General features: G+C 40.4%; 1 protein-coding gene across 6 annotated transcripts in view; it reads right to left on the bottom strand.

Annotated features, from left to right (window-relative positions):
* Window positions 1–2,020: 2,020 nt before the first annotated feature.
* Window positions 2,021–27,653, bottom strand: part of ATP2C1 (ATPase secretory pathway Ca2+ transporting 1) — a 123,827-nt gene continuing 98,194 nt past the window's right edge. For 4 of the 6 annotated variants that reach the window (XM_074372227.1, XM_074372222.1, XM_074372232.1 and 1 more), the window contains 12 exons: window positions 25,476–25,632; window positions 22,632–22,802; window positions 21,450–21,547; window positions 11,242–11,292; window positions 10,176–10,342; window positions 8,832–8,900; window positions 8,088–8,204; window positions 7,126–7,273; window positions 6,498–6,593; window positions 5,213–5,354; window positions 3,831–3,955; window positions 2,021–2,836 (listed from right to left, as the gene is read on the bottom strand). In XM_074372227.1, coding sequence (XP_074228328.1) covers window positions 2,825–2,836; window positions 3,831–3,955; window positions 5,213–5,354; window positions 6,498–6,593; window positions 7,126–7,273; window positions 8,088–8,204; window positions 8,832–8,900; window positions 10,176–10,342; window positions 11,242–11,292; window positions 21,450–21,547; window positions 22,632–22,802; window positions 25,476–25,632 — 1,353 coding nt within the window. In that variant the 3' untranslated portion in view covers window positions 2,021–2,824. Of the gene's footprint in view, window positions 2,837–3,169; window positions 3,956–5,212; window positions 5,355–6,497; window positions 6,594–7,125; window positions 7,274–8,087; window positions 8,205–8,831; window positions 8,901–10,175; window positions 10,343–11,241; window positions 11,293–21,449; window positions 21,548–22,631; window positions 22,803–25,475; window positions 25,633–27,653 lie in introns of those variants that run through there. The other 2 variants (XR_012509642.1, XM_074372224.1) reach the window with 2 other exon arrangements.

The raw sequence follows: 27,653 nt of genomic DNA, 5'->3' as shown, positions 1-27,653 counted from the left end.
CCGCCTCTGTGCTTCTGTCAGGTTACAACTCGTAACCAGAAGTCTAACTCGTACCAGCTCTGAAGCCCTCCCGCAGGCTGCAAGGCGAAGTCATCACCTTCATCCCTTGGCTCCTGCCCTCCCTGCAGCCCCTGGCATCATACATCTCCCACCTCAGCCCCAAACTCCCGTGGCTTTCACCTGCTCCTTCCAGACCCACCAGCACCTCTGCAGGGCTCTGCCGTTTGGCTGCAGTGTCCTGCTGTTCTTAGCTCAAGAGTCTCAACCAAGGCTTGATTCAGACACCACGAGTTCTAGGCAATTTCCTGGCCAGCCTCCTCCCGTGACGCGCCCTCTGCTTTGGCTGCTGAAGCGCGTGCGGCAGCACTTACCACTGCCCCCAGTGTCTTTCACTCTGGTCTCCAGGGTTATGACTGAGAGCTTCCAAAATCTGAACCTGCAAAAATATTTGCAGACTATCATACCTAAGGTAACATGAAGGACTGGTTAACCATTATCCATCATTAACAATAACCAACACTAAAAACCAAACCCCCAAATCCAACAAGAGTCAGTGGTCATACCAGTGCTAACTGAGCTCAAGGGAGCTTAATGATCAGGATGCTCTTCTGTCCGGGCGCGTATCACACAGGGGTAGTATTTATCCACACCATGTCTTAGTATGCAAATCAGCTATTGCTCACACTGCAGCCTAGTCTAAAAAGGTATTTCAAAGATTTCCAAATGCCAGCGTCAATGGAAATCTCCAGAAATGTGTACTGGATTCATCTTAATGTGTGTGAATGCCAGGACCACTAACTTTCATGAAACAGCTTGGTAAGAGGTGTACCCTCCGCTAACCCTGTCCTCGCGCCCCTGAAGGGCAGGGACGCCATCATCACCTTTCCATGCCTCATCACGCCAGGTGCTCAACAGAAGTTCAATGAATTGACAAAACTCATCCCTCCATGTTTCTGGGTTGGTCATGCATAGAAGCAAAATGCATAGGAACTGCCAAATGACAAAAGGTAGCAAAGTTAATTAAGGTTCTTAGATGTGACATTGATTGTTTGCCACCAATTCACTTCACTGAGAAACTATTTTGATTATGGCCAGTACTCACTTTACTTGTGCACCACAGGAAAGAGGTCAAAACTTACAAAATGACTTCAGGAAGACAACTGATGTAAAAGATGTACCCTGCATAGGTATGAAGGTAAAAAATGTGATTTATCCTTGTGGTGTGGTTACTGCTATTAAGTAAAGCCTGTATGTGGCGGGGGCGGGGGGGGGGGTTATCACTAGGTCATGCAGTGCCCGGAACAGACGTGAGAGGACATGCCCAGCGCTGTCCCCTCTGCAGCCAGTTTTCACCATCTGAGGACTGTCTACCTGGTCAGTGAGCTACTTAAAGTTCCCTTCTTTTCTTTCCTGCTGTTTAATCAATTTGAAGTCAATAACTTCATGAGGTATTCTAGCAGGGAAAAATCAAGTAAGTTAGTGTTTTAGGGACTCTAGCAAGTCCGAGGGCCAAGAAATGGGGCAAAAAATAAAAACTGAAAAATTTAGATACTAGCGGATTTGAATGATTATGCTAATTCAGATGATATACAACACAAAATACACACACACACACAGTGATTTGTTGTTATACTATGGAAAACCTGTTACACAGATATAGTGTGCCTGTACCATACATCTCGCTTCCTGTTAAATCACACTCTCTGTACTATGAGTACTGCCTAATTTCTGTATCTTCAACACCCGTAAGATTTTATTTTTAAAATTTTAATGTATTTATTTGTTTTTTTGTTTGTTTTTGTTTGTTTGGGGGAGGTAATTAGGTTTATTTATTTATATTAATTTGTTTTTTAACAGAGGTACTGGGGATTGAAACTAGGACCTCATGCATGCTAAGCATTCACTCTACCACTGAGCTATACCACCCCCCCCAACATCCACAAGATTTTAATGTTAATAGTTGAAACTGGAAGAACATTAACTTATGGCAGGAAATCATTCTGGGGGGAGGTTCAAAATCTGAACAAAAGGATAGGCACATTTATTTCGTATGAATCATACTCTGAACCTAAAATGCAGACAGCAAAAGACTGACGTGCACTTAACATGTTTTTCAAGTCTTTGTAACAGAGAAGAAAACTCATTACAAAATGTACATACGAGACCCCACGGTCACTAAAGATAAAGTCGAGACAATGGCTTCCATGTACATTTGACTACTGAGCCTTAAAGAATAAAGCAGAATAAACTGCAGACACCTCAGGTCCTACTACTAAAGAGTTTCAGTACCAAGGACCCAAAGAAGAGCCATCTTCCCAACCGTTAATGACAGCACTTCAGTGCTAACACTGCAGTGTAACACTAGTGATGACAACTAGAGTGCTTCATCCTGACAGGCTGACAAATGAAGAATTATAAAGCACAAAGCTCACTAACTTCAAGAAGAATTAAACATTAAGAACCTGAGACTCATTTCTGTTTCAGAGAGAAATATTCAACAGGAAAATTGATTTCAAATTTTGAATTTCTGGCCCAAATTTGCCGCATACTCAACACCGACGACCTGTACCTCACCAAGCTACTGTAACCACTGTCGGCACACCAGGGCCAGCCCGCGCCTCCCCGGTGCGCCCGCTGAAACATGGAGACTGGACAGACAGACAGAAGGGAGCAGAGGGCAGGCTCGGGGCATGGCTGCCGCCTCGGCCAGGTTGCTGCACACAGGCGAGTAGCAGGGCCGCAGTCCTCCACGCGTCCTCCGGCTCCCGAACCGTCTGTTCAGGCTGTGGCTTTTCTATTCTTTACGTACAGCATCCTATACCTCCTAAGAAAGGTTCTTTAAAATACACAAAAAAAGATATTAAAAATAGTAAAATTCAGATATTCAGATGAGAGACTTGGATTTATATTTAGGGGATGACAAAATGATATCTGACAAAGTATGTAATTATATTTAACTCTAAAATTAGGCATAACACATTAATAAAACTTCCTATAAATTTCAGCCCAACAGTCTTAAATATTTTTGATTCTATGCCTAAGTGTCAGTTACAGACATGGCTGCCCTACTACCTAAATGCCACTCGATAGCCTTGTAGTAATTCTGCTGAACCAAAGACTCATACTGAAAAAACAAAACAGACAAAAAAAGGCAACCATTTACACTTACTAAGAAAAGCAAACATTTACTTCAAATTGCAGTATAGGCTTTTCAATCACAAAAAGAAAGAAAAGAACAGTGATCTGACAGTGGTCACATCCTGTGCAAAAAACGTGAGATACAAAAATGGTAACACAAGGTAGGTGAGCTGCTTACACTGCAGGGAAAGGAAATACAGCAGCTGAAACAGGGCACCCCTGGGAATCAACCTCCAAACCAAAGGGAATGCCTCCGAAATGATTCAATTTATTTGTGTATTAGTAAGAAAGCCCCACCACCATAAATAGTACAATATTTAAAAATTAAAAAAAAAATCATATCTATCTAAGATAGATTGTATATTTTAACTGTTAGACCTCTTTTTAAGTGCAGAAGGTGGTTCAGGTTTTGCCTTTTTTTTTAAATTAAATAACTGCCCATACGCTTTATAAAGTTCCACTCAATGGCAAAAGCCAATTTAAATCAAGGAATTTGTTATCAAAGTTGCATAATTTCATTTGGGACTGCCAGCAGGTTAAAGTCTCAAATCAAGTCTTTAACGCCCATTTCCAGTCAATGAAAAATTCAGAAGTTCTCAAATCTTCATTTATCGTCTTGAACTTGCCCCTCTAAATGATCCTCAGACTACAATTCCGAGTCTGCAAATAAAAGAATGCAATATGCATCATACTTCAAGAAAGGACGGCGGTGTGGCGGGGGCGTGCTTCTGGGTCTTCTCTCGGCTCCGTTCCACCTTCTTTATAATCTCGGCCACCACACACACCGACGAGGTGAGACCCAGAAGGAACAGCAGATCTACGAGAGAAAAGAAGTTGGGTTTTACAATTCTTTAAAACTTACAGTTGCAAAGCTTCATAGCTTACATTCTTCTAGAATTTTACCACAGCTTTTAAAATACATTATTTCACAACCATTTCATGAAGTACACAATCAGCCTCAGCTTAAAAATAAGGAGTTAAATAACCCACGTGAAGTCCTGCGGCGAGGAAAGGCAGGAGGCAGGGAACCTGAGCCCAGGTCCCCTGCCTGCTGCCCTGACCCCAAGCCGCCAACAGCAGCACAAGCAACAGTTTCCTACTTAGCAGATCACACAGCCTCTCTCAAAGGCTGTTCAAGCAGTGGTGACTAACTTAATCTAAAAATGTCTATCTGAAGATTACGCAGAAATGTCCATACACTCCATCTAAAAGGCCAGAGGAACTCACTGTTTAAAGACCATGTGTTTACAATGGTATCACACCACCTCATTCTTATTTACTGCTTTAAAAACTGTACCTATCTCAAAACTCCATTTTTTTTTAAGAGGAAGGAATGTGAATTGAAAATTGAAATTAAAACACTAAAGTTAAACTACTTCAACTATAAGGTGAACTTCAACTTACAGCAAAAAATAGTGGTTCATAAATATCTAAATTAATTAAAAAACCCAAGAATTAGAAGTAGCATTATCATAAAATGTATCAGTACTCACACTCACATAGGAAGATTAATTTTTAAATGTACTCTACAATAACACATTTAGTGCATGGTATGTGAAAGAATAATGTCCACCTTCCACATCAGCTTAATAAACTTTGTTTTTAGGCCAGGCTGTTATTTCATAAAATAAGAATGTGCAAATTAGCAAGTAAGAATAGAAAAATATTAGTTTAACTGTCAAACCTGTAATTTTAAAGAAGAACCATTTGGTTTTCAGTGAGCTTAAATCTAGTTTTTTTCTTCATACAAGGTTAAAAAGTCATAATCTACAATTACTCTATAATAAGTTTGGATTTGCTATGTTTCAGAATCACCAAATATGATTCTGACAACTGATAACCTATAAAAAAGATACCAAAAAAAATTACAAAAAAAAAATTAAAAACCCAGAGTTAAAAAGTGACTCCCCTAAACTTCTTCAAATGAGAAAACAGTACATGCATTTTTCAAAGCAAGCCAGTCACTCCTCTTATTTCACTTTTTAAAAGAAAATTTGTCTTAGAACAAATGCATCAGAAAACACTCACAACAACTCATCTATAACATAAATCATAAAGATAACGTTTCCTTTACCCAGTACACTTAGGCTCTCGGTCTGAAAAACTTTCTGAAGTGGAGGAAAGTAAATAACTAGTAATTGTCCCATGATGGATCCAAGAACTGCATAGCAAAACATTTTATTACTGCAGAGTCCAATCTCAAACACTGACTTGGTCTGTTGGCAGAGCAGAGAGTTCAGTTATTACTCCTCGGTCACAGAAGCAGTTTCTCTATTATTACACTCACCTCCAATTTTTAATAAGCTAGACTAAATTCTACAATAGCAGTACCATGAAATCTCTTAATTTTAACTACTATTTTGGAGTAATTCAGGTGGAATACGGGTCTATTTTAAAGCAGCTTCTCCTTATCAAGGGCTTTCCTTAAGAGTGATAGTATTAAGAAAGAAAAAAAAAAAAAAAGGACCACAGAAACTTACTTGAACACTCCAAAGCACAAGAAACTTCATTTGTATATGCTCAGTTTGCTAAATCATTTCTATCATTTACTAAGGTGCATAATCTAGAAACCTTTCTCAAAGAATGGACTTAGTTATTTATATGTGTATTGAGAAAGCAGACGTGCCTTTCATAAGACAAAAACAAACACAACAGCTTCTTTGAAAATCAGTCTAAATGAATGACACTTCACTGTACTTGGAAAGTTCAGGCATGGCGAGTGGTAACAGGTACAGCTCGACTCACAAGGTGCTCTAGAACTGAAATGAACAGTCGGGCCTCAAATGGAACTAGTTCCCAAGAACAACATGCTATATGACCAAGTACCATTAAGATCTAGGCCATTATTTTCTACCAAAGCACTTTGATCAACAAAAGGCAAACCACCTTAAGATACAGGGAAGAAAAGAAAATTTAAAATGCCCTAGCTTTGACACACTGATGGAAGCAATGGGAAACAGTGAGCAAGCACAGAACTGTTCTGTGCTTCTAGTAACACTTTCTTCTAAAGCAAGACTAATGCCACCTTCACAGAAGCCACGAGTTTGTCCCGCGCACAGATGATGTTAACTTGAACCTGTCACACGGCTACAGACAACAAGAGAATGAAAAGAAGAAGAACTGGGTGATGACACCTGTGATTTACTTTGATCTTCCGGCCAAAGTTTGGGCTTAGTACCTCGGCTGCCCTCCGCACTGTGACACATGGTTGCAGGCACATGTTTGTGGGGAGGCTGTATCTGGGGCTGTAACTGTGGCTACAACAGCAAGCAAAGCTAAAAGCCTGCCATCTTTGCCCACGTACAGTCAGACAGCGCTCTACCCAACTCAGTGCATCAGCCACGATCTCCTAAGCGTACCTGGGATCTGGAACTCAGGGCATTGAACATGTCAAAAAACACAAAGCACGTGAAGGTCATTGTTGTGTCACGAGGTGTTATCACGTTGTCTCGTAGCTGTCATGAGGGAAAAAGACTTTCAGCTGGCTGAATTTAACGGACAAATACTGCATGCTTTCAAAAGGTTAATATTTTCTTTCTCTTAGAATAAACTAGCTTTTAGTCTATGATATAAAACATGTAAGCAACCTAAATTTCCTACATGCCATCTGAATAAGTCACCTAATGAACAGCTGTAAGTCTACATAAAGTAAAACATCTTCTCACAAACCATATATTGGATATTAAAATAGCTTTCTTTTTTGATGACAATTAAGTGGCTATAGTAAAGACTCAAATTTTCTAACTTCTTCCTGATTTTTCATATATTAATTTTTATTGTATCTGATACTGCAGATTTAAATTACTCTAATATATGAATTAGGAACTCTATTAACCCATAAATATTGAAATCAAACTAGTTTTAAATATTTTTATTGTTTTTCAAAGAGCGCTCCTAACTTTCCAGCCTTCCCTTTAATACACCAAAAATAACTGAGTCTACGGTACAGAATGCATGTTAACAACGCAGCTCATCCAGTGAGTATACCTCACGCCAGAAGACAAACAAAGTCCCACAAACAATGATGATTGAGGAAACAAGTATTTTAAGTATCAGGTTTTTGGTCAAAATACTGTCCTTCCAGTTGCGGGGAGGTTTACGAATGACATCTTTATCCACAGGCTCTACTCCAAGGCTTCAAAACAAACAGGAAAGTGAATTACTTTCAAGTTTTAAGTAAGATTTGGATTCATTACTTTCACAACCTCACTGATCTCAATCATCCCAGAAACTAAGTGCCCTCTATGGAAAGAAAATGTTGAATCACAAAGAAAACCCTGGCTGTGATTACTAGAAAATAACCACAGATTTTATCACTGTTCTCCTCTTTTGTTCACTTGGCAGTTTGACAGGACTGATAATCAAATTTCAAAAGATTGTCCAATGTCATTAACATACAAGTTTACTTATTTCAAAAATGGCCTGAGATACTTGACCTGCCAACTGGACTTTGAAACATCTTTCATACAAGGAAGTTTCAACTAGGACAATTGCTGTAATGATCACTGACACATGCCGCTCTGTGTTGGGAAGCAACATCTATGTTCCCATTCTTGTAAAAGAACATACTTAGCTGCTTAGGTCTTTCAAAACTTCCTCAAAGTCTCTAGGACACAACAGATTGTATGTAATAACACTAAACCCAGAGATTTCCCCATCACCTCCTATTCTGAGAAACAAAAAGCTTACTTCGAGGATAGGGACTGCATCTGTTCCCTGCTCTGTTCTCAGCTTAAGGCTGGGCATCAAACAGTGTAAAAGCTCAGATCCTCGATGCACGAGTGGGCACCCAGAGAAAATGAGTGACATGCTCACATTACACAATTCATAACAAACATAGCAGGACAAAGATTTCCAAGGCTACCCATGAATGAAGTCTTAGAGATTAATTATCAGGATATCATGCTATTCTTGTCTTTCTAGTTTACACACAACAGAAAAAATCTCACCTCTGCGCTGGAGGTCCATCCATAATAATGTTGATCCACAAAATCTGCATGGCATTGAGAGGATTGGGAAAGTTCATTAATGTGGCCAGTGAGATTAAAGTCAGTGCTGCTATACTCCTGTGGACAGAGAGAGTCGTTTTAAAGAATCTGTCAGCAGTGTAAGTCTTAGGATATCACGTTCCTAGCGTTTAAAAATCTCATGTTACTGCTGCTCTTTTAAAGGAAGCCTGTACTTCCAAGTAACCTAATGCTTCATTAGTGTGAACACTTCGAAGCTAAGAGTTAACCCTTACAACCCACAGCATTTTTATAAAGGATTCTCAAGGCGTTAGAGAACAGCAAGCAGAGGAAGATTTTAAACTGAGCTCCGAGAACACTGAACAGTTTCGATGATACGTGTATAACAGTGTTTTCACAACACAAAAGCCCTCTACTTTTGGAAAAAGATACCAAGAAGAAACACTAAAAGTTGACACCCTTTCCTCAGTTACTTCAGGAGCTATCACATAAGCCACAAAGGTTTACATACTTTGGTGATGGTACAGACATCTAATTTGCACACTTAGAACCTCTTTATCATAATGCTTTTAGTTTTAGGATAGAATTCAATTTTCACACTGGAAAACTTACATATGAACCTCCCTCAGAAATACAGCCCAGAAGCTTCCCAGAGTTCTGTTTGAATTCTACTTTTCAAATAATTTATCTGTAAGACCCATGGTGATAAACTTCTTACAAACTTACGTGCTTAGCTGGAATCTAACAAAATTTTTAATGTTATTATAAATCCCTTTACCCTCTTCAATTGCAGACCTGAAATTTAAAAAATAAAATTGTGAGAAAGTATTACCACAGAAAAATAAGGATACAACAATACTATAACAATGTAGAACTAATTTTGAAAACAAATTTCCAACTGATAAAACACATACATCAGTAAAAGAATCTATTATTTCCTTCATGTAATTAAAATAATAAAAAAAAATATGGAACCACTATTCTAGCAAGGAATTAAAGTCAAGCCTGCTACACTTTACCCAAACTAATTTCATAACACAATGTTAAAATTTTATTCTTAAAAAGACATTTCAACATTAAAATCTCTACACAGAAGACAATAATACACATTTATAACACAAAAATAATCTTTGCCCCTCCAAGTTTATTTTTCTTAAAGGTACAAGATGCATGCATGGTAAGGGGTTAAATTAATGTAAGTCAAGAATTAAACAGCAATGAGATACAGAATTATAGATTTTAAGGTATCTGATCTTCCTACACATAATTACATATATGTTGTACTAGAATTATAGAAACAATACAGTTTACAAAGATTCATGTAAATTTTCTCAATTGTTTTGCTCAATCTAGAAAATATGTGTTTTAACTTCCCCTATTTTTATAAGACTCTAAGAATGGAAAGTGAAATAACTATGTCCTTCCAAGAGCCTGGTAATTCTGGGTCCTGAGGGCCCGCATGCTCCACTTCAGGCCACAGTGTGTTAACGAGCATCTGAGACATCACTGAAATCAGACTCAGATCGTCCAGCAGGTGATGCTCAGTGACCCCACCTGAACACTGTCAGGCTGACCAGCAGGTATTACACAAGACTCTTAAGTCAACTAGAAACTGTGGATGAAACAAAGCTATTCAGACAATAAACTGCGTAACTGCACCACTGACAACGTGATCCATTCCTGACGTAAGGAAACAGATATGGACGGGAACTTCATAATACTCACTCTAAGGCCAAAGCACATGCTTGTTTCTGAGAGCCTGACTTGACCAGAATGAAGGCCCCATGAAGGTCCACTACTGTGCCACCACACCAGTGGCCAGAAAAATGTGACACCTGGCTGGTACGCAGTGAGTATTTCTAAGTGTACAGCCCATTTACTGTGTCCATTCCATACAGATAATCTTCCCCCAAAACAACACAAGGTAAGATTAACAGATCTAGTAAACTAGCTTCGTTCATGCAATGTCTAAATACTGCTGCATTCTCTTCCAGTGAATAATCTGCGGCTAGGGTGCGGGAAAGGAGGGGAGGAGGGTCTCTGACACACACTCATGGAAAGAAAACTTACATGATGGTCTGGAAATCATCATCCACAAGGATCATGTCTGCTGCCTCCTTGCAGACGTCTGTGCCAGTCTGACCCATTGCGACTCCAATGTCTGCAGCTTTCAGAGCAACCGCATCATTTACCCCATCTCCCGTCATGGCCACGACCGAACCATTCTTCTGCAGAGACTGCAGAGCAGAGAAGCCAGAAGGAGGGATTCTGATTAACATGCTGCTTCCATACAGATAAGGGGCTAAACAAATCCTCCCCACTCCCCTCACACGATTAAAGACTCAAAACTATACAGACCATCACTTTTTCAATAAACTTCAATATATGGTGGTCTTAAAGCTTAGAAAAAAGCCACTATTAACATTCCCACGTGTGAGAACTATACATGTAAAGCCTGATGCAGAGTCAGTTACACAGCGGTATGCTCTCAGGGGTAATTCTGTCTCCTAGGGGACATCTGAGTGTCTGGAGATGTTCAGATCGTTATGACTTCAGGGTGCCACTGGCTCTAGAGGGGAGGGGCCAGGGATGCTGCTAAACTTCTTATAATACACAGGCCAGCCCCTCACGACGAGGAGCTATCCAGTCCACAGTGTCAGGGGCTAAGGCTGAGAAACTCGGGCCTGCCGCACTGGAGGACTAAGTGGTGGACACCATGCCAGCCACTCTGTATACATACGACTGAGATTAAACCACCACAGCCTTTTAAACATCGTTCACACTCCCGTAACATTTTTTCCTGCTGTATTTATTCAGTTTCTAAGTAATTATTCCTATTCACACCAGGATGATTTGGCTATAGACACCTGTCAGAACATACTTGTACACTGTTCAATAGTTTAAAGAAGGTTGTATCTGCACATTTCACTGAAGGTTTCTTCTGCATCTTCCTCTGATAGCTAAATTCTCTATTGATGTTTCCATTTCAGGCTTAAAAAAAAAACCTGTTTTGCTTCACAATACTTCTGACTTTAGTACTCAAATCTATACTCCCAGTAGTAATGCAAGCATAATGAAAGACAGGAAGTAGCATTTTGGATACAGAGATAAAACAATGTGATTCTCAGAGACCCACCTTAATAATTTTCATCTTGTGCCTCGGACTAGCTCTGTAAAATACTGCAACCTGTTAAAACAGAGGACATACTAAAAACCTTCACTATTAAGAAATATCAGAATAAGCTATGCACTTAATAAATTATCAAGTAAACTGTATTTATTCTGCCACAGAGACCAAGCTTAAGAATAAGCCAAACGTTTATTAAGACACTCATTTGACAAGGTCATTTCAAACTTCACCAAAGGCACTATCAGATATATACAACCCAAACAACTTACCCAACTCATCCCATTTTGTGTAAGCTCTGAAGAGAAAACAGCCTTACTCCAGACATGTTCTAGGGACAGACAAAGGAAAAGCTCTCCTGCATGTTTTCTCACGACACTGGCACACAACCAGCACAGCCTTTCCCCTTTGCCCAGTCTTCGGGAGGTTTAAGGCCACTGCCCTTCTCAGTGTCCACGGAGCCCTTTCTCTGTTGCCAGCAGGACGAAGGGTCTGCTCACGCTCTTTCACACACGTGAATCATGAGGGTCTCTTCCATTACATCCCCAGCTGCCCACGAGATCTCGTCGCTCCAAACCATGTAGTCAGTCCCTCTCCTGGTCTCCTGAAATGCTCTCATTGTGCCCCGAAGTCCATCAACAAATCCCCCATGTTCCCCACTCTTCCCCATAGGGATCTAACCCAACTTTCCCACAAAGCAGGGGCTGTTCCCACAGTCCTCCCCTCTGCTGTTCCTGAGTCACAGAGCCTCGTTCTGGGCGTCCCGTGACTACTTCCCACTAACTGCTTGAGGCTGTGTCCCACGTTTCACAAAGACCTGCAACTGCTGCCCTGCCCCTTCCAGTCACGGTGACCTTAAAGCCCACAGAGTCCACCGTTCCCTTCCTACCCCCTGGAGCACCAGTCAGCACCAGTCCACACCAGTCCTCCCTCCTCAGATTTCTGATTCATCCTTCTGCAGCCTCACTCCCAGCTGACAAGCTTGTTTCCTACGTCCAGAAAATAGAATCAGAGGGAAATTTCCACAATCCCACCATCCCCTCTGTATCCAGACAAGACCCTCCCCACCCCCACATCACACGTGAACTAGAGGAATATGCTTCTAGTGCAGGTCAACTCTTCCAGCCTCGCACCTGTTTAAGACCAGACACCAGAATGGCTCCCTGCTGCGGCACCGCTACCATCACTGCTCCAGACATGCTGCTGCCCCGCCATTCAAACAGAAACAGAAACAAACCTTCCCTGCCTAGCTCAGTACCACCCCACTTCTCCCCTTCTCCTGACAGCACAACTCCCCCAGGGGGCTGCCTGCACTCGCCACGTCCCACTTCTCTCTTCCCTTCTCTCCTGAGTGCCCCCAGTAGCTCCCCCGTCCCCCCTCCCCGGCACTGAAGTCCCCACTTGAGAACCGGAGGCTTCCGGCACTGCCAGCACCGGTGGCCACTTCCCAGCACCGGTGGCCACTTCCCACCGGCGTTAAGCCTGAACACAGAGGGGAACCCCCTCCTCCTGGGACACCCCCTTCCTGGCTCTGAGACACTCCACCCTCTCGGCTCCTTCTCCTCCTCCCGCGCCTCAGGCTGCCGCTCCAGGCCCTGGCAGTCCCACAGGGGACGCTGCAGCACTCAGCCCCACCCTCAACACTTCTCTACAAGAGGTCTCCCCCTAGGGATCATCCACCTAGTCACATGGGTTTATTTAGGTGCACTTCTATCTCCAGCCCAGGCATGTCTTCTAAATGCCAGACTGACAAAACTGATCCCCTCTCTACCCCTCATTTCCTCTTGGACGTCTCACCTCGGACTTAAACATCCCAAACTGAACCCCTCTGACTTCCCCAGACACATGCACTTCATATCCTCTGCCAATGGCAAGCGCACCCTTGCAGGGCTGAGGCTCTAAATTTGGGGAGCCACCCTGATCCCTCTTTTTCTCTCCCATGCCACAGGCAGTATGAGAACAAATCCTGGGGGCCCATCTTCAAACACATCCATAATTCAACCTCCTTCCTCTGAACCCACTGGCTACACACTGGGCTGTTATCTCAGAACTTGTTTTCTTATTTCTGCCCTTGTGACCTGCAGTCTGTTCTCAACATGGAGGACAGAATGAAACTGTTAATGACAGAAGTCAGGTCACACCGTCCGTGCTCAGAACCTGCCGATGACTTCCCATCTGTCTTGGATGGGAGCCCAAGTCTTTCCCTGTTTACCAAGTCCTGCACGAAGTGCATGTCCCTCACCCTGAACCACACTGCCTCCTCAGAGTTCCCAAAACATGTCCAGCACACTCGCCCCTCGGACACTCCACGGCCTGCCCCCCGCCTCCCCAGGGACGCCGCTCCTGGTCGTCCTGTCTTGGAAACCTCCGTCTCATCCCTGCTTAGGTCGCTGCCCTCAAGCACTCACCGAACGTAACACATATATTTACTTCTCTTAGACTACGAGCCCCACGAGGGCAGAGATTTTTGCCCTGGACCTCCAATGCTCTATAAACACATATAAAATGAATGAACAAACAACTGAATGAATCTTAGTACCATTGTAAAGACAGCTCCCAGATTCTTTCCCAAATTTAATAGAAGTCTAAAAAGAGGATTATTTTCTTAGGCAAAAGATTCAGTTTAAGTCTACTATCACATTACTGATTATCCTTAGTTCCTCTAGGTACCATGGATCACGTAACTCATGTTTGGAGAGAATTATTCCTTTAAAAGGGGTTCAAAATCCATTTGGAAACTTTACAGTGTGTCTTTAAAAAGGACTGAGCCGCATACATATTTAAGGTGTATTAGTAGTTATCTTCTAAGTGAAAATTCTACATTACTGCAGAAATTAATCATGTAGCACACAGCACTGAAGTACAAGAATGTTTAGCAAAGACTGCAAATTTTACAGAATAGTTAGATAAAAGGCTAATTACAAATTACAAACACTCAGGTTGTAGGGAGATAAAATGCTGCCTTTGTTCCGCTACAAATCATCTGAACTGTTGCAAATCACTCCTTTATAGCCACTGCAGGTATCACTGACAATGGCAACAAGGGTAACAAACCAACTGTTGGGCTGAAAACCTATTTCTTTTGTACAGCAACAGACTACTTGGCACGCATCCAGCATACTCACTACTTGCTGTAAGATCTCACCATTTCAAAGCTTTGATGGCAACTCAAAAATAAAAGCAGCTGCTTTGAGACTAAGCAGATTTCAATGCAAAGCTGAAGACTAATGTGAGACATACGGCTGCATGCAGGAAAAACTCTTCTTAAAGCACCAGGGTGGGCAGGTGGACCTTTTTGGTTGAGAAAAAATATTGAACTTTTAATGACACAAAATTATCACCTGAAGAAATTAGATATCGAAAGAAAAAAAAAAAAAACCACCAGAAGTGACTAAAAACTGCACTACATCATTGTATCACGGAGCTAGGATTAAACCTGGGGGTAAGTGAAATTCCTCCAATAATCATCTTTTCACCTTCATGTCTGTTTCTCTACCTAAAAGGGGGCATGTGCCGATGAAAGATAAGCACACAGTACAGTCACTGCAGTGGGAGCAGGACGGAGAGGGCAGGCTGAGGACAGCAGGGTGGAGAAGGACAACAGGAAAGAAGTAGAACTCTGTCAGCAAAGAGGGCATTCAGGGAATATTACAGAAGGGAAAGGGGGAAAGGCTGTGCACTTTTCTCTTCTCATGGCACCTTCTCTTCAGTGTCATATTTGTGGTCAGCACCCATGACTCTTGATCAACATTAACAGAAAGAAAGTTCTGAAGAGAAGAAAGTAGGTAAGTACTAAAGGAGAGGCTAATGGAAAAAAAAATCCCTGGCATCAAAATAACCTGCCAAGGCCCCCAAATCTTCCAGGATAGATAAAAAGATACCTCATGCATTAAAGAAAAAAATAGGTGACTGAAAACTATTTACAACATACCAAAAATTAAACAGCACACAAACGGATTCATTACAGGGACTTGGTCAATAGGTTTGGTAGAAATACAAATGGAACCTAAACAGACATTTCTCCAAAGAAGACATCCAGATGGCCAATAGACACAGGAAATGACGCTCAACTTCGTTAATTATCAAGAGAAATGCAAATCAAAACTAATAATGAGGTATTACCTCACATCAATCAGAATGGCCATCATAACAAAGGCTACAAATAATAAATGCTGGAGAGGGTGTGGAGAAAACAGAATCCTCCAACACTGTTGGAGGGAGTTAGTCTGGTGCAGCCACTATGGAAAACAGTATGGAGATTCGGCAAAAGACTAAAAATAGACTTAATATATGATCCAGCAATCCCACTCGTGGGCATACATCCGGAGAAAACTCTAATTCAAAAAGATACACGCACCCCAGTGTTCACAGCAACACTATTTACAATGGCCAGACATGGAAACAACCTAAATGTCCATGGACAGATGACTGGATAAAGAAGATGTGGTATATTTATACAATGGAATACTACTCAGCCATTAAAAAGAATGAAATAATGCCATTTGCAGCAACAGGGATGGACCTGGAGACTATCATAGTAAGTGAAATGAACCAGACAAAGAAAGACAAATATATGATATCACTTATATGTGGAATCAAAAAATAAAACAAATGAATCTATATACAGAACAGAAACAGACTCACAGACATAGAAAACTAACTATGGTTACCAAAGGGGAAATTGGGGGAGGGATAAATTAGGGGCTTGGGATTAACACACTGCTATATATAAAACAGATAAACAACAAAGTCCTACTGTATAGCACAAAGAACTATATTATCTTTTAATATACCTATAATGGAAAAGAATATGAAAAGGAATACATATACTCCCCGGGTGGGTGACCCACAAGCTTAAGATTTGTTAAGCTGCAGAGGCCCTCCCACAGGAGTGAGAGCTCTAAGCCCCATGTCAGTCTCCCCAGCTCAGGTTCCAGCATTGGAAGAGAAGGAGACCCCAGGACATCTGGTTTTGAAGGCCAGGGGCTTGGCTCTGGGAGCCTCACGAGACTGGGGGAAATGGAGACTCCATTCGCTTGGGAAGTGTACACGGAAACTCACATGCACCAGGTTCAAAGGAAGAGGCAGTGATTTCACAGGAACCTGGGCCAGACCTGCCTGCTCGATTTGGAGGGTCTCCTGGGGAAGTGGGGGACAGCTGCGGCTTACTCAGGGAACATAAAAGCTAGTGGTGGAATGTTTCCAGCAGTGTTTATCTACATGAGCTTTCCTGGAGGCTGACATCTTGATTGGATCATTAGCACTAAGACCCAGCCCCACCTAACAGCCTATAGGGAAGCCTCACGCCAAATAACAGACAGGGTGGGAACACAGACCCACCCATCAGCAAACTTCCTAAGCCACAAAGGCCTCTAGACACAGTCCTACCCACAGATATCCAGGACCAAGCTTCACCCAGGAGTGGGCAGGCACCAGCTCCTGCCAAGAAACCTGCATAAGCCTCTGGTCCAGGATCATTCACTAGGGGCAGATACCAGAAATAAGAAAATAATAATCCCAAAGCCCGTGGAAGGAATCCACAAACACACAGACAGACGAAATGAGGCAGCAAAGGAGTATCTCCCAGGCCAAGGCACAAGATAAAATCCCAGAATAAGAAATAAGTGATGAGGAGACAGGCCAATTTATCTGAGAACAAGTTTAAAAGTAATGATGGTGACGATGTTCAGAGAACTCAAGAGGAGTACAGATGCACTGAGTGAAGTTTCTAGCAAAGAGCTGGAAAATATACAGAATACCCAAATAGAGTTGAAGAATAAAATCACTGAAATGAGTAACACACCAGAAGGAACCAACAATAAGCTGAATGAGGCAGAAAAACGGATGAGTGAGCTAGAAGACAGATGAGTGGAAATTACTACTTTAGAAAAGAAAAAAGAAAAAAGGATGAAAAGAAATGAGGATAGTTTAAGAGAACTCTAGGACAACATGAAGTGCACTAATACTCACATTATAGAGGTCCCAGAAAGAGAAGAGAGAGAGAAAGGACCTGAGAAAATTTTGGGAGAAGATAATCACTGAAAACTTCCCCAACTCGGGAAAGGAAACAGTCACCCAAGTCCAGGAAGCACAGAGAGTAAATCAACTATACTTCAATTAAAAAATAAAAATTCTCACCTAAGGGGGAAAAAAAAAGAAATACAAATAGAGGCATGCTATAAAAAACAAACAATAAAAGAGGATGTTCATTTTTACCAACAGGAAATGTAGAACATACTGGAAGAAATCATAAACAAAACACTAGAGAATTCCCAAATGGACTTTATAAACGATTAAGCAAAATTCAGTCCATACTGCTTTTTAATTGGCTCTCGGTCAAAAGGACAGAGCAATGTTAAAAGATTTGGAACATGTGATTGAATTATGGAAAGAGAAAGTGAAAAATGTCTTAATGAGGAATGGAATTGATATGATTTTAGTACATGAGGGGAAACTTCAGTGAGCTGGCAAATTACAAGAAAAGTTTTGCTTTGTTTCTAAAACTAATAAAAGAAAAGCTACTCAAAGAGATCTGAAGTAAAAACTTAAGACCAAGACTAAAAGAGTTCCATGAACATAAGATGAAATGGGAAAAAAGTAGGGAGTCAGGGGCGGGGGGTGGGGGGGCATGGGGAGTCCAGATCAGTTCACAGAATTAAAATAATCTGTTTGTATTTGTAGAAAAGATTTGAGTATTCAGAAACATGATAAACCTGGTAGAAGGCCCCAGTATTTATGGAATTCCTCTTTTAAGCAGTTCAGTGAGCTTTTCTCTTGGGAAGAGCACCAGAGCATCTGCCATAATTAATGCACAAAAACTCATACTTGGAAATGGCCAATGATACAATGTGCCCAGGCTAACGATGCAGTTTGTACCTTGCTTATTCCTTCTCTAACTGCCTTTAGGTTGGTTTTCAGAGTTAATTAGCATTTTTATCAGACAAAAAGTCAACTGAAGAAAGCAGATAAAATGAAATTTCAAATCTGTCCAATGTCACTACCTGTTAGCATCTCAGGGAAAAGATGGAAGAGGAGGATGAACAAAGGTCTAATGGGAAAATGTTTAATTAACTGTAGATTTCACATATATTTACTAACATACATTCTGTCTCAATACCCCCAGGAAACTTAATACAGGATTTATTCTTTGAGAAATAAATATCAGGAAGAAACTATCAGGATAGGGGACACACACACACACACACAGAGTCCTGTTCAAATTTAGAAACACTTCTCCCACTAAATAAATCTAAAACAAAGCAGACACCCACACTGTTTCCAGATGCTCTGAAAACAGCTCTTATGAGTGATTGGAGCTCGAGAAAGAGAAAGACATGGAAGAGCAAAATAGCACATTTCTACTAGTAATTACACCTAAAATCTAACCTCAGGCGAGGCAGGAGGTCTGGAGACTATGAAGAGCAGTCTGTGGAAATGTAAACTAAAACCTTTCCAGAGGACAGATCATCAGTATGTGTCAGGAGCTTCACAAATGTGCTGATCCACAACACCGCACATGTAGAAACAAGGAGAGATGGACACAAGGTCTTATGCACAATAATGTGCAATCAATCATTAAGCAAGAAGAGGAACTCTGGGTTCACAAGGACCTGAGTTCCAGTCTCAAAGCCAATGCCACCACTCACGAGCTGAGACTGCATTCAAGTTTCCCAAGTTCTCTGGGCCCCTATTTCCTCATCTGTAGAAATGGGGCTGCCTATCTTCTATAAGGTGGCTGTCAGAAGTAAACAGATAGTGTATGTAACACACACATTGCCTAGCACATGGTAAGTGGCAGCTACTATTATCATCATCAAAGTATTATTTACAGTAACAAAAAATAAACGGAAGATCAAATTTCAACACGAAAATGGTTATACAACCATATATTTTACCGTGTGTTTATGTTTATACACACTCGGTATACCTGAGCAAATCACTGTGCAGCCATTAAAAATACATTTTATAATAACAACTAATGATTTCAGGAAAGCTGAAGCTTTGTTAAATGAATGTTCAGGCTCATAACACTATAAAGTGCCAATCAGGTTTTGTTAAACACATTTTTAGAAAGACATGGTTTATTTTATTATCTTGGCTGCTCTGTGGGTGCATAACCTCTGAGTATGTGGACTGATTATAATACATGTAACTTGAACTTAACGTTCCTTGGTTTTCCAATTTTTCTACAATAAACATACATTACTAATGAATAAATTTTCTAATCAAAAAAAGCATATAAAGACAAGCTTTGAAGACATGAAAATAACTTCAGAAAATTCAGTATTCTAAATATGTAACTTGTAGTTGTGAGTGCAAAATAAGTGAAGTAAGAGGGTAACACATTTTACTACTGTCAATGAAGCTGGAAAATGGCAAATAAAATAAATGTCAATTAGCACTTATTTTTAAAGGACATACAAATATTTGTGCATAAACAGGTCAAGTGACAGTGGGGATAGGAAACCTGAAGTGTCCACAAGGTGGATGTGAATGCTGCCCACCTCTTATGCAGCTCTCGCTATGGGATTTGTGTACCACAGATCAGGCTTTGTTAAACCCCCACAAAGGATCCAAAGAATAATAAAAATAATCTCATACCAAAGACCTTGGTTCAAAGAAGTTACTGTGTTGTGGGAAAGGAGATAGTTTTCTTTTTTCCTACAAATAATTTGTTAAGGAAGTATTATAACCAAAGGTAAAAAGGCATTTCAATGAAAAAGGACAGTCTTTTTAACAAATGGGACTGGAAGGACTGAATTTCCATACATAAAAATGAACCTTAACTCATCTCTCACCCACAGACAAAAATTAATTCAGAATGAATCACAGATGTTAGTGTAAAACCTAAAACTATGAGACTTATAGAAGGAAACATAGGAAAAAAATTTTTGTGACCTTGGGTTAGACAGAGTCCTTAGATAAGACATCAGAAGCATGATCCATAAAAGAAAAAAATGATAAACTAGACTTCATCAAAATTTGAAACTTCTGCTCTTTGAAAGACAATGTTAACAGAATAAAAAAAAAAATAAACCACAGACTGGGAAAAAAAATTTTCCAATCAAATATCTGATAAAGGACTTTAATCCATAATATAAAAACAATTTTCAAAATTCAAAAAGAAAACTTTTTTTAATAGGGTAGACACTAAAGAAAAATACATAAATGGCAAGTAAGCACATAAAAAGATACACAAAAGATACCATGATACACCTATTAGAATTTGGGGGGGGGGGTGGTGACGACAACCCTGTGTTCTAGTGAGGATGTAGACCAGTCAGAACTTTCAAACACTGCGGGTGGGAACACAAAATAATACAAAGTTAAATATACATTAATCATATGACTCAGCAATTATTCTTAGGTATTTATCCAAGAGAAATGAAAATTTATTTTCCTACAAAACCTATACACAAATGTTTACAGTATTTTTATTCATAATCAGCAAAAGCTGAAACTAATCCAAATGCCTTTAAGCTGGTGAATAGGTAACAGTGAATACAGTGGAATACTACTCAGCAGTAAAAAAAGCACAAACTACCAATGCAACAACCAGCATGGATAAACCTCAGATGCACTATGCTAAGTCAAAGAAGCAGGCTCAAAGGCCTCATCCTACGTGATTCCGTTTTTAGAGCATCCCAGACAGGCAAATCTATAGGGGCAGAAGGTGGTTGCCACATACAAGAAGCAGAAGGAGGAGATGGCCACAAAAGGCACAAGGGTCTGGGGCTGGAGGAAACTCTCCTGTGTCCTGACTGTGGTGGTTACAAGACCACGTGCATCCGTCAACACTCAGAACTGATATTAGCAAGGTAGAGTTTTACTGTATGTAAATGATACCTAGATTTTTTTTTTAAAAGCATTGTACAGGCATGCTACAATTAAAACAGAACACAAAGGTATAAAGTAATGGTCTCTCTCAACATGTGCTGTATAAATACAAGACACCACCACTCATCCACACTGCCTTCCTTGAGGAAGCCTGGCTCTTGCTAGAGGTAGTAAGTCTGCACTGACCTTCATAACGATCACATCATAAATATTCTCAATGATAAGACTGATTTCAACTGTAAGATTTCATCTCGTGATTTGGACCAACAAGTCTGAGGTCACATCCCAACTGTTTCCAAATAAACAGCTTCATCAGGACCACAGCAGACATGGCAGCATGTGGAACGAGACCTTTCGGTCTACGGGCTGGAGGGGCCTACCTTCGGCACCATCTGTGAAAGCTGCTGGACGTCCATGGCATCTATTTCTTCTCCTGAGACTGACTGGGAGGTTTTGGAATATAATCCCAGACGGCTAGCTAAGGTGAAATGGGAAAGAAAACATAATTGACCAAATTGGTTCTGCTTCACAGGCAAGTCAACGTAATGCTCACTTAATATGATTTGCTATCAACCTGCTTTCTAAGTAGAAAATGTCTTATTATCAAGGGATCACAAGACAGACTATGGTGAGACAAACCTAACTGAATTAGTAAGAAGCCTGGGGTTTTCTGTTTATTTTTGTTTAAATTTAAGAATAAAGAGTTTTCACAATTTAACCCACCACACCTCAGATCCGAAACAAGGTCAAGTGGGTTCTGCTCAGGAGTTCAATTTTAACAAGGAGCAGAGTGGATTTTACCTAAAGTATACGAAGCCTGACAAGATAGCAGCTGATCTGTGGTATCACACAGTTGTACATAACTGAAAATAAATGCTGGAAAGTGTTTCTAGCTATGAGCTTCCCAACAAAGTTGCTTCCAGTGACATATCCCTTTTAGCTAACACAAAGCGTGAAATGCCTCAGTCTCCTTCCTTAGTAATAAAGTCACAATGTATGAACTTTAGCAAACTGTTTAAATTTATCAGTATGAATTACAGTTTACAGGTTTTTGGAAATTAAATTCCATGTCCATTTTTTTCCCTTATACATGTAAAGGTAATCTTAAACAGCATTCAAACAACATAGACATATATATTATTAGACAACAGAAACACAGATTCAAGCTATTTTTTTTCAAATCAGTTACAAGTCTACTTTAAAAAATTATACTCAAGTTGAAAGGAAAAACTGTTTTTCATGTTTCCTTTCACACTCATGATCTAGTGCTTTTATCTGTCAATATAGTGGATTATGAGGTAAAAGATAACTATCTATCCTTTTGTGAATACATGATATCATAATGATTTTGTTATCTTTTTCAACTAATAGTATTACTCTGTAAACTACAATAAAATTTTGCCCACAATTTTATATAGAGAATGAGCAAACAAAAGTGTCGATTTTAACTGTAGAATCTCAATATTATGTAAACACACCCCATGTCTAATGGCTAGTGAAACTATGCCCTGCAGTAATTTAAGAAAAGCTATGGAAAACAAAGGGAAGCAGCCTAGTTATACCGATTGCAACTGCAGTCTCCTGTGAGTCCCCAGTAATCATTTTTATTGACACTCCTGAGGCAATGAGTGTTGTAACAGCTTCTTTCACACCGGTTCTAGGAGGATCAATGATTCCTACCAGGCCGAGAAATGTCAGCTGTCCCAGTTCAGGACCAGAAGCCAAAGCAAGAACTAGGAAATAATGATAAAATCCCAAATAAGAAAATGAATCACAAAAACATTAGAACTTACTTTGCATAAGCTGGAGATGGTAACACTTCTCAGATAAATCACTTAAGACTACAATGTCATTGTAGTAATCATAGAAACTTTAAAATAAAAATTATTACATGCTAAGGTATTATAGTTTAATGGTTCTCAATATGGGTTGTTGTTTTAACTTACTAAAAACTAAAAGGAGTAAGACTTAAGAACTGTTAAGCAGAGAATGCATATGAGGAACAAACGAGGAATGTTTTGGCAGAGTAACATGCAGTTCCCTCCAGCATAAACCACTGGCTATTAAGAAAATACAATTAATCATTTGGAAAACTACAGGTTTGTTAAGCTTTAAAGTCAACTTTAAACAGACACTTTTGAAGGCAGCTTCTACTAATGCATCTTCACCTTTCACCGAAAGCCCTCCAGAACAATTCAACCGCTTGAAGAAAAGCCTATGTTAATTCATTACACACAGCATGTAACAACTTCATACATGACAAACCCTGGGAGGTAAAGTTCATCTGTAATGTGATTATAAAACCACTAACACCAACAATAGTTTGGATTCTTTCACTATTTCCATAACATTAACAGATATTTCTTACTTGTAACTTTGGTTCTCTTAAAACTATATAAATAACATCACCATACCATTATTTACAGCTAGTTTCCTGTCATCCTTGGGAACTTAAGATACACCACAAAGTACTGTTCATTTCTAAATATCATTTAGCGTATTCTCAGAATTCTGGAAACTCTGGAAGCTACCTTATAAGCCAAAGGGATGTGTCTCCATGTGTGATACTGTAAGACTGAACAACTTACCAAAGAACACACACAAAAAAGCACACAAACTAAACATATGTATCTCGTGGAGAAACTGAAGTCCCAGAGAGATCACAGGAGGCTGCCGTTCTTAAGCAGAAGGTACGGAGGATGAGATGTATTTGGAAAACCAAGGTTAGAGGCAACTTCTGCTTTCCCAACGTACGAGTCACACACCTCATGATTTATCTAACTGTGAGGCCCAGTGGCTTCCAACTCTGGGGGGAAAAAGCCACTTGACAGTCCCTGTTACAACACAGGCAGGTGGTAACAGAAGGGGGCACTGAGCACCAATCTGTGCACCAGCAAACCTAAGCAAGGGGGTCTGCTCTCGCACTCCCAGCGGAGGGATGCTAGGGCCTAGAGGTTAGTGTCTTATATTTACTCATCTGCTTCATTGGCACTAATGACGATCTACTGATCCTGTTTGGGATGACAGACCTTTTTGTGTGGAAGGTCCGCAACTCTCTCCTTTATATTTAAAACATAAAAACAAAACATACGCTAGTTTTAAAATTAAGGACCACATGTATTTGAAGAAACAAGTTTTATAAGGTACAAAGTTTACATCAAGTCACATTTAAAATCTTTATTCTCTATTCTTCATTTTTGGTAATTTCGGGGGAGGAGGAAAATGGAGCAGAAGCAGAGGAGGAAAGATGTGGTGCAGGGACAGCCACCAGAAGGTCCCCAAAGCCCCAGGAAACAAAGATTCTCTCCTCCACCAATTCTGCTCTATTTCAGTGTCACACCACCAAACCACACTACACAAAACACTTAGGCAAAAAAAGAGTGAAACCTCTGTTATAAAAATTAAGGAAAACAGGAAGCACACACAAGACTTTTAAGGCTTCTTTAGGGTCTCTGAATCCAAGCCAACTTTGAAACCCTCTTGCTGTGAGCTACTAAGAATAACAAAACCATGACTGCCTTCAAATGAAGTCACTTTAAAAATACCTTTCTGAACCTCGCAAGAGCAGAGGCCCTGCACATCTGCCCGGATGTTCTACACCCACAAGGAGCCCTCCCTAGGTGAGCCATGAGTTAGGAAGAATTTTTTTCACATTAACTTATTTCTCCCCACCACGAACTGTGGCACTTGACTACCATTTTGTAAATAATTATTATATAAAGTTAAGGAAGCCAACTCTTCCAATTTCCTTGAGAGACACTACACACATGTATGTACACATCCCAAAGCCAGAGGACGACCAGAAGGTGAAAACCACGTCCAGCCCCGACCCTGCCCCCTCCATCCTCCCCGTGTCACCCTGAGGAGGGGCCAGTGTGTGCGCACCAGACCTCCCATCGCTGGCCGGGTGGCAGCATCTCACAAGCGAGCGTGGGCACTTCCCTGCTCTCTGGTGATCAGCAAGGGAAGGACTCAGCAGATGAGGAACAAGTAAGTAAGTAATCACCTCTGTTTAAAGAACGAATCAGAGGCTTAAGTTTTTGACATTTAGGAAAGTATGTCAGATCTATTAAATAAGACAAAGTGATGAAACAAGGCAGGAGTAATATCACTTTACCTCCATCCATTTCCCTTCTCACAAGATAAATTTGTCTAAAACAAAATGTCTATCACCTGCTCACAGATCACTGCAGGTCTGCAAGAACCAGAAATTTCATATTTTGCTACCCTGCCAACTTTCCATATTTTGTGGGCCAATTAGCCAACTAAAACCTAACACCTGAGAAACAGCAGTGCTCTATGAAACCTGGACAGAGTTGGACAGCCCGGACGTGAAGCATGAATCCACCTGCAGCTGAAGAAGGCCTGCCTTTCGGCCCGAGGGGACTGTGCTGCAACAGCCTTACCTCGGAGCCCAGCCGAGCCCATCTGGGCCTTCTCCTGCAGGTACAGATCCCGCTGCTGCTGGGTGAGGGCCAAGGTCTGCCCTTTGCTGTTATATGTAGTACAATACTTAATCACCTGCTCATAAGCACCCTTCATAAAACAAATCTCTGGTCTGTCCTAAGAAGAAAAACACAGCAAATAAATTCAAGTTAATTTCAATTTGTATCCATAGGCCAGTGGGGGCAAAAACAAGTGGCACATACTTCCCATACCCCCAGGGGAGTGACTTGAGCCTACGGCTCTGAATAGCACTTGAACTCTGAAGACGGAAAGTTCACGTGGGAGCTTTCGGCACCCTCTTTGGAGCACAGTATGTACTCCACACCCTCATTACCCGCCAGCCCCCGGTGGAGGGAAAGCCACAGCAAGCTCCAGGTTAGGCACTCCAAGCTTTGAGGACAGGAAAGAGACCTAACATCTGCCCGCAAGCAATGGTTCAGGCTTCCGATCAGCTGCTGTGATATGTACACGTGTGATCGCATTTAATTCTTACAACCATCTTGTTGTAAGTATGGGTATTACCAGACTTTTTATTTTTTAATCCTACCAAAGTAATATACAGAAGCTTATAATGAAAAACTGCAGTCCCCTGCCCAAACTTCCTCACCTCCAATCCCACTGCATAGAGGCAAACAAATGTGAACCCTTCTGGCTGTCTTCCTTGGTATTTATCCCCATATTTATTTTTGTTTTGTTTTGATTCTTATTTTTTATTGAAGTGTAGTCAGTCGACTTACAATGTTAGTTTCAGGTGTACAGCAAAGTGATTCAGTTATACATATACATACATAAAATACACATTTTTTTCAGTTTCTTTTCCATTATGGCTCATTACAAGAAACTGAATAAACTTCCCTGTGCTATACAGTAGGTCTTTATTGTCTGTTTTACATATAGCAGTGTGTATCTGTTAATCCCAAACTCCTAATCTATCCCTCCCCCTCAACTCCCCCGGTAATCAGTTTGTTTTCTATGTCTGTCGAATCTATTTCCAGTTTGAAAATAAAATTTGTACCTTTTTAAAAAAAATTTTTACATGTAAGCAACATCATATGGTATGTGTCTTTATATGTCAGACTTACTTCATTTAATATGATAATCTATAGGTTCATCCATGTTGCTGCAAGTGCACACACATGCAGACACATAATGGAGTATTACTAGACCATTAAAAAGAACAAAATAATGTTATTTGCATATATATACAACACACACTACATCTTCATGTATCATCATCTGTTGATGGACATTTAGGTTGTTTCCATGTCTTGGCTATTGTAAACAGTGCTGCTATGAACATGGGTGCATGTGTACTTTTGAATTGGATTTTCCTTCAGATATATGCCCAGGAGTGGGATTGCTGGATCATATCATAAGTCCATTTTTAGTTTTTTAAAGAACTTCTCTACTGTCTTCCATAGTGGCTGCACCAACCTACATTCCCCCAAGCCATGTAGGAGGGTTCTTGTTTCTCCATATCCTCTCCAGCATCTATCACTTGGAGACTTTTCAGTGATGGCCATTCTGGCTGGTGTGAAATGATACCTCATTGTAGTTTTTTTTTAAATAATTAGTGAAATTGACCATCTTTTACTGTGCCTGCTGGCCATCTGGATGTCTTCTTTGGAGAAATGTCTATTTAGGTCTTCTGCCCATTTTTTGATGGGGTTGCTTATCTTTTCTTTTCTTTTTCTTTTTTTTTTTTTTTTTGATATTAAGCTGCAGGAGCTATTCATATATTTCAGAAATTAGTCGCTCGTGGGTTGCATTATTTGCAAGTATTTTCTCCCATTCCGTAGGTTGTCTTTTAGTTTTGTTGATATCCTTAGCTGTGCAAAAGCTTTTAAGTTTAACTCGGTCCCATTTGTTTATTTTTGCTTTTATTTCCATTACTCTAGGAGCTGCTTTAAAAAAATATTGCTATAATTTATGTCCAAGAGTGTTGTGCCTATGTTTTCCTCTAGGAGCTTTACAGTATCTGGTCTTACATTTAAGTCTTTAATCCATCTTGAGTTTATTTTTGTATATAGTGTTAGAGAATGTTCTAATTTCAGTCTTTCACAGGTAGCTGTCCAGTTTTCCCAGCACCATTTATTGAAGAGACTGTCTTTTCTCTATTGTATATTCTTAGCTCCTTT

The sequence above is a fragment of the Camelus bactrianus genome, chromosome 1 (genome assembly GCF_048773025.1).
Source record: "Camelus bactrianus isolate YW-2024 breed Bactrian camel chromosome 1, ASM4877302v1, whole genome shotgun sequence".
In the NCBI taxonomy this organism is placed as follows: Eukaryota; Metazoa; Chordata; class Mammalia; order Artiodactyla; family Camelidae; genus Camelus; species Camelus bactrianus.
The sequence above is the reverse complement of the archived record's forward strand: the minus strand, read 5'-3'. Positions and strand labels throughout refer to the sequence as shown.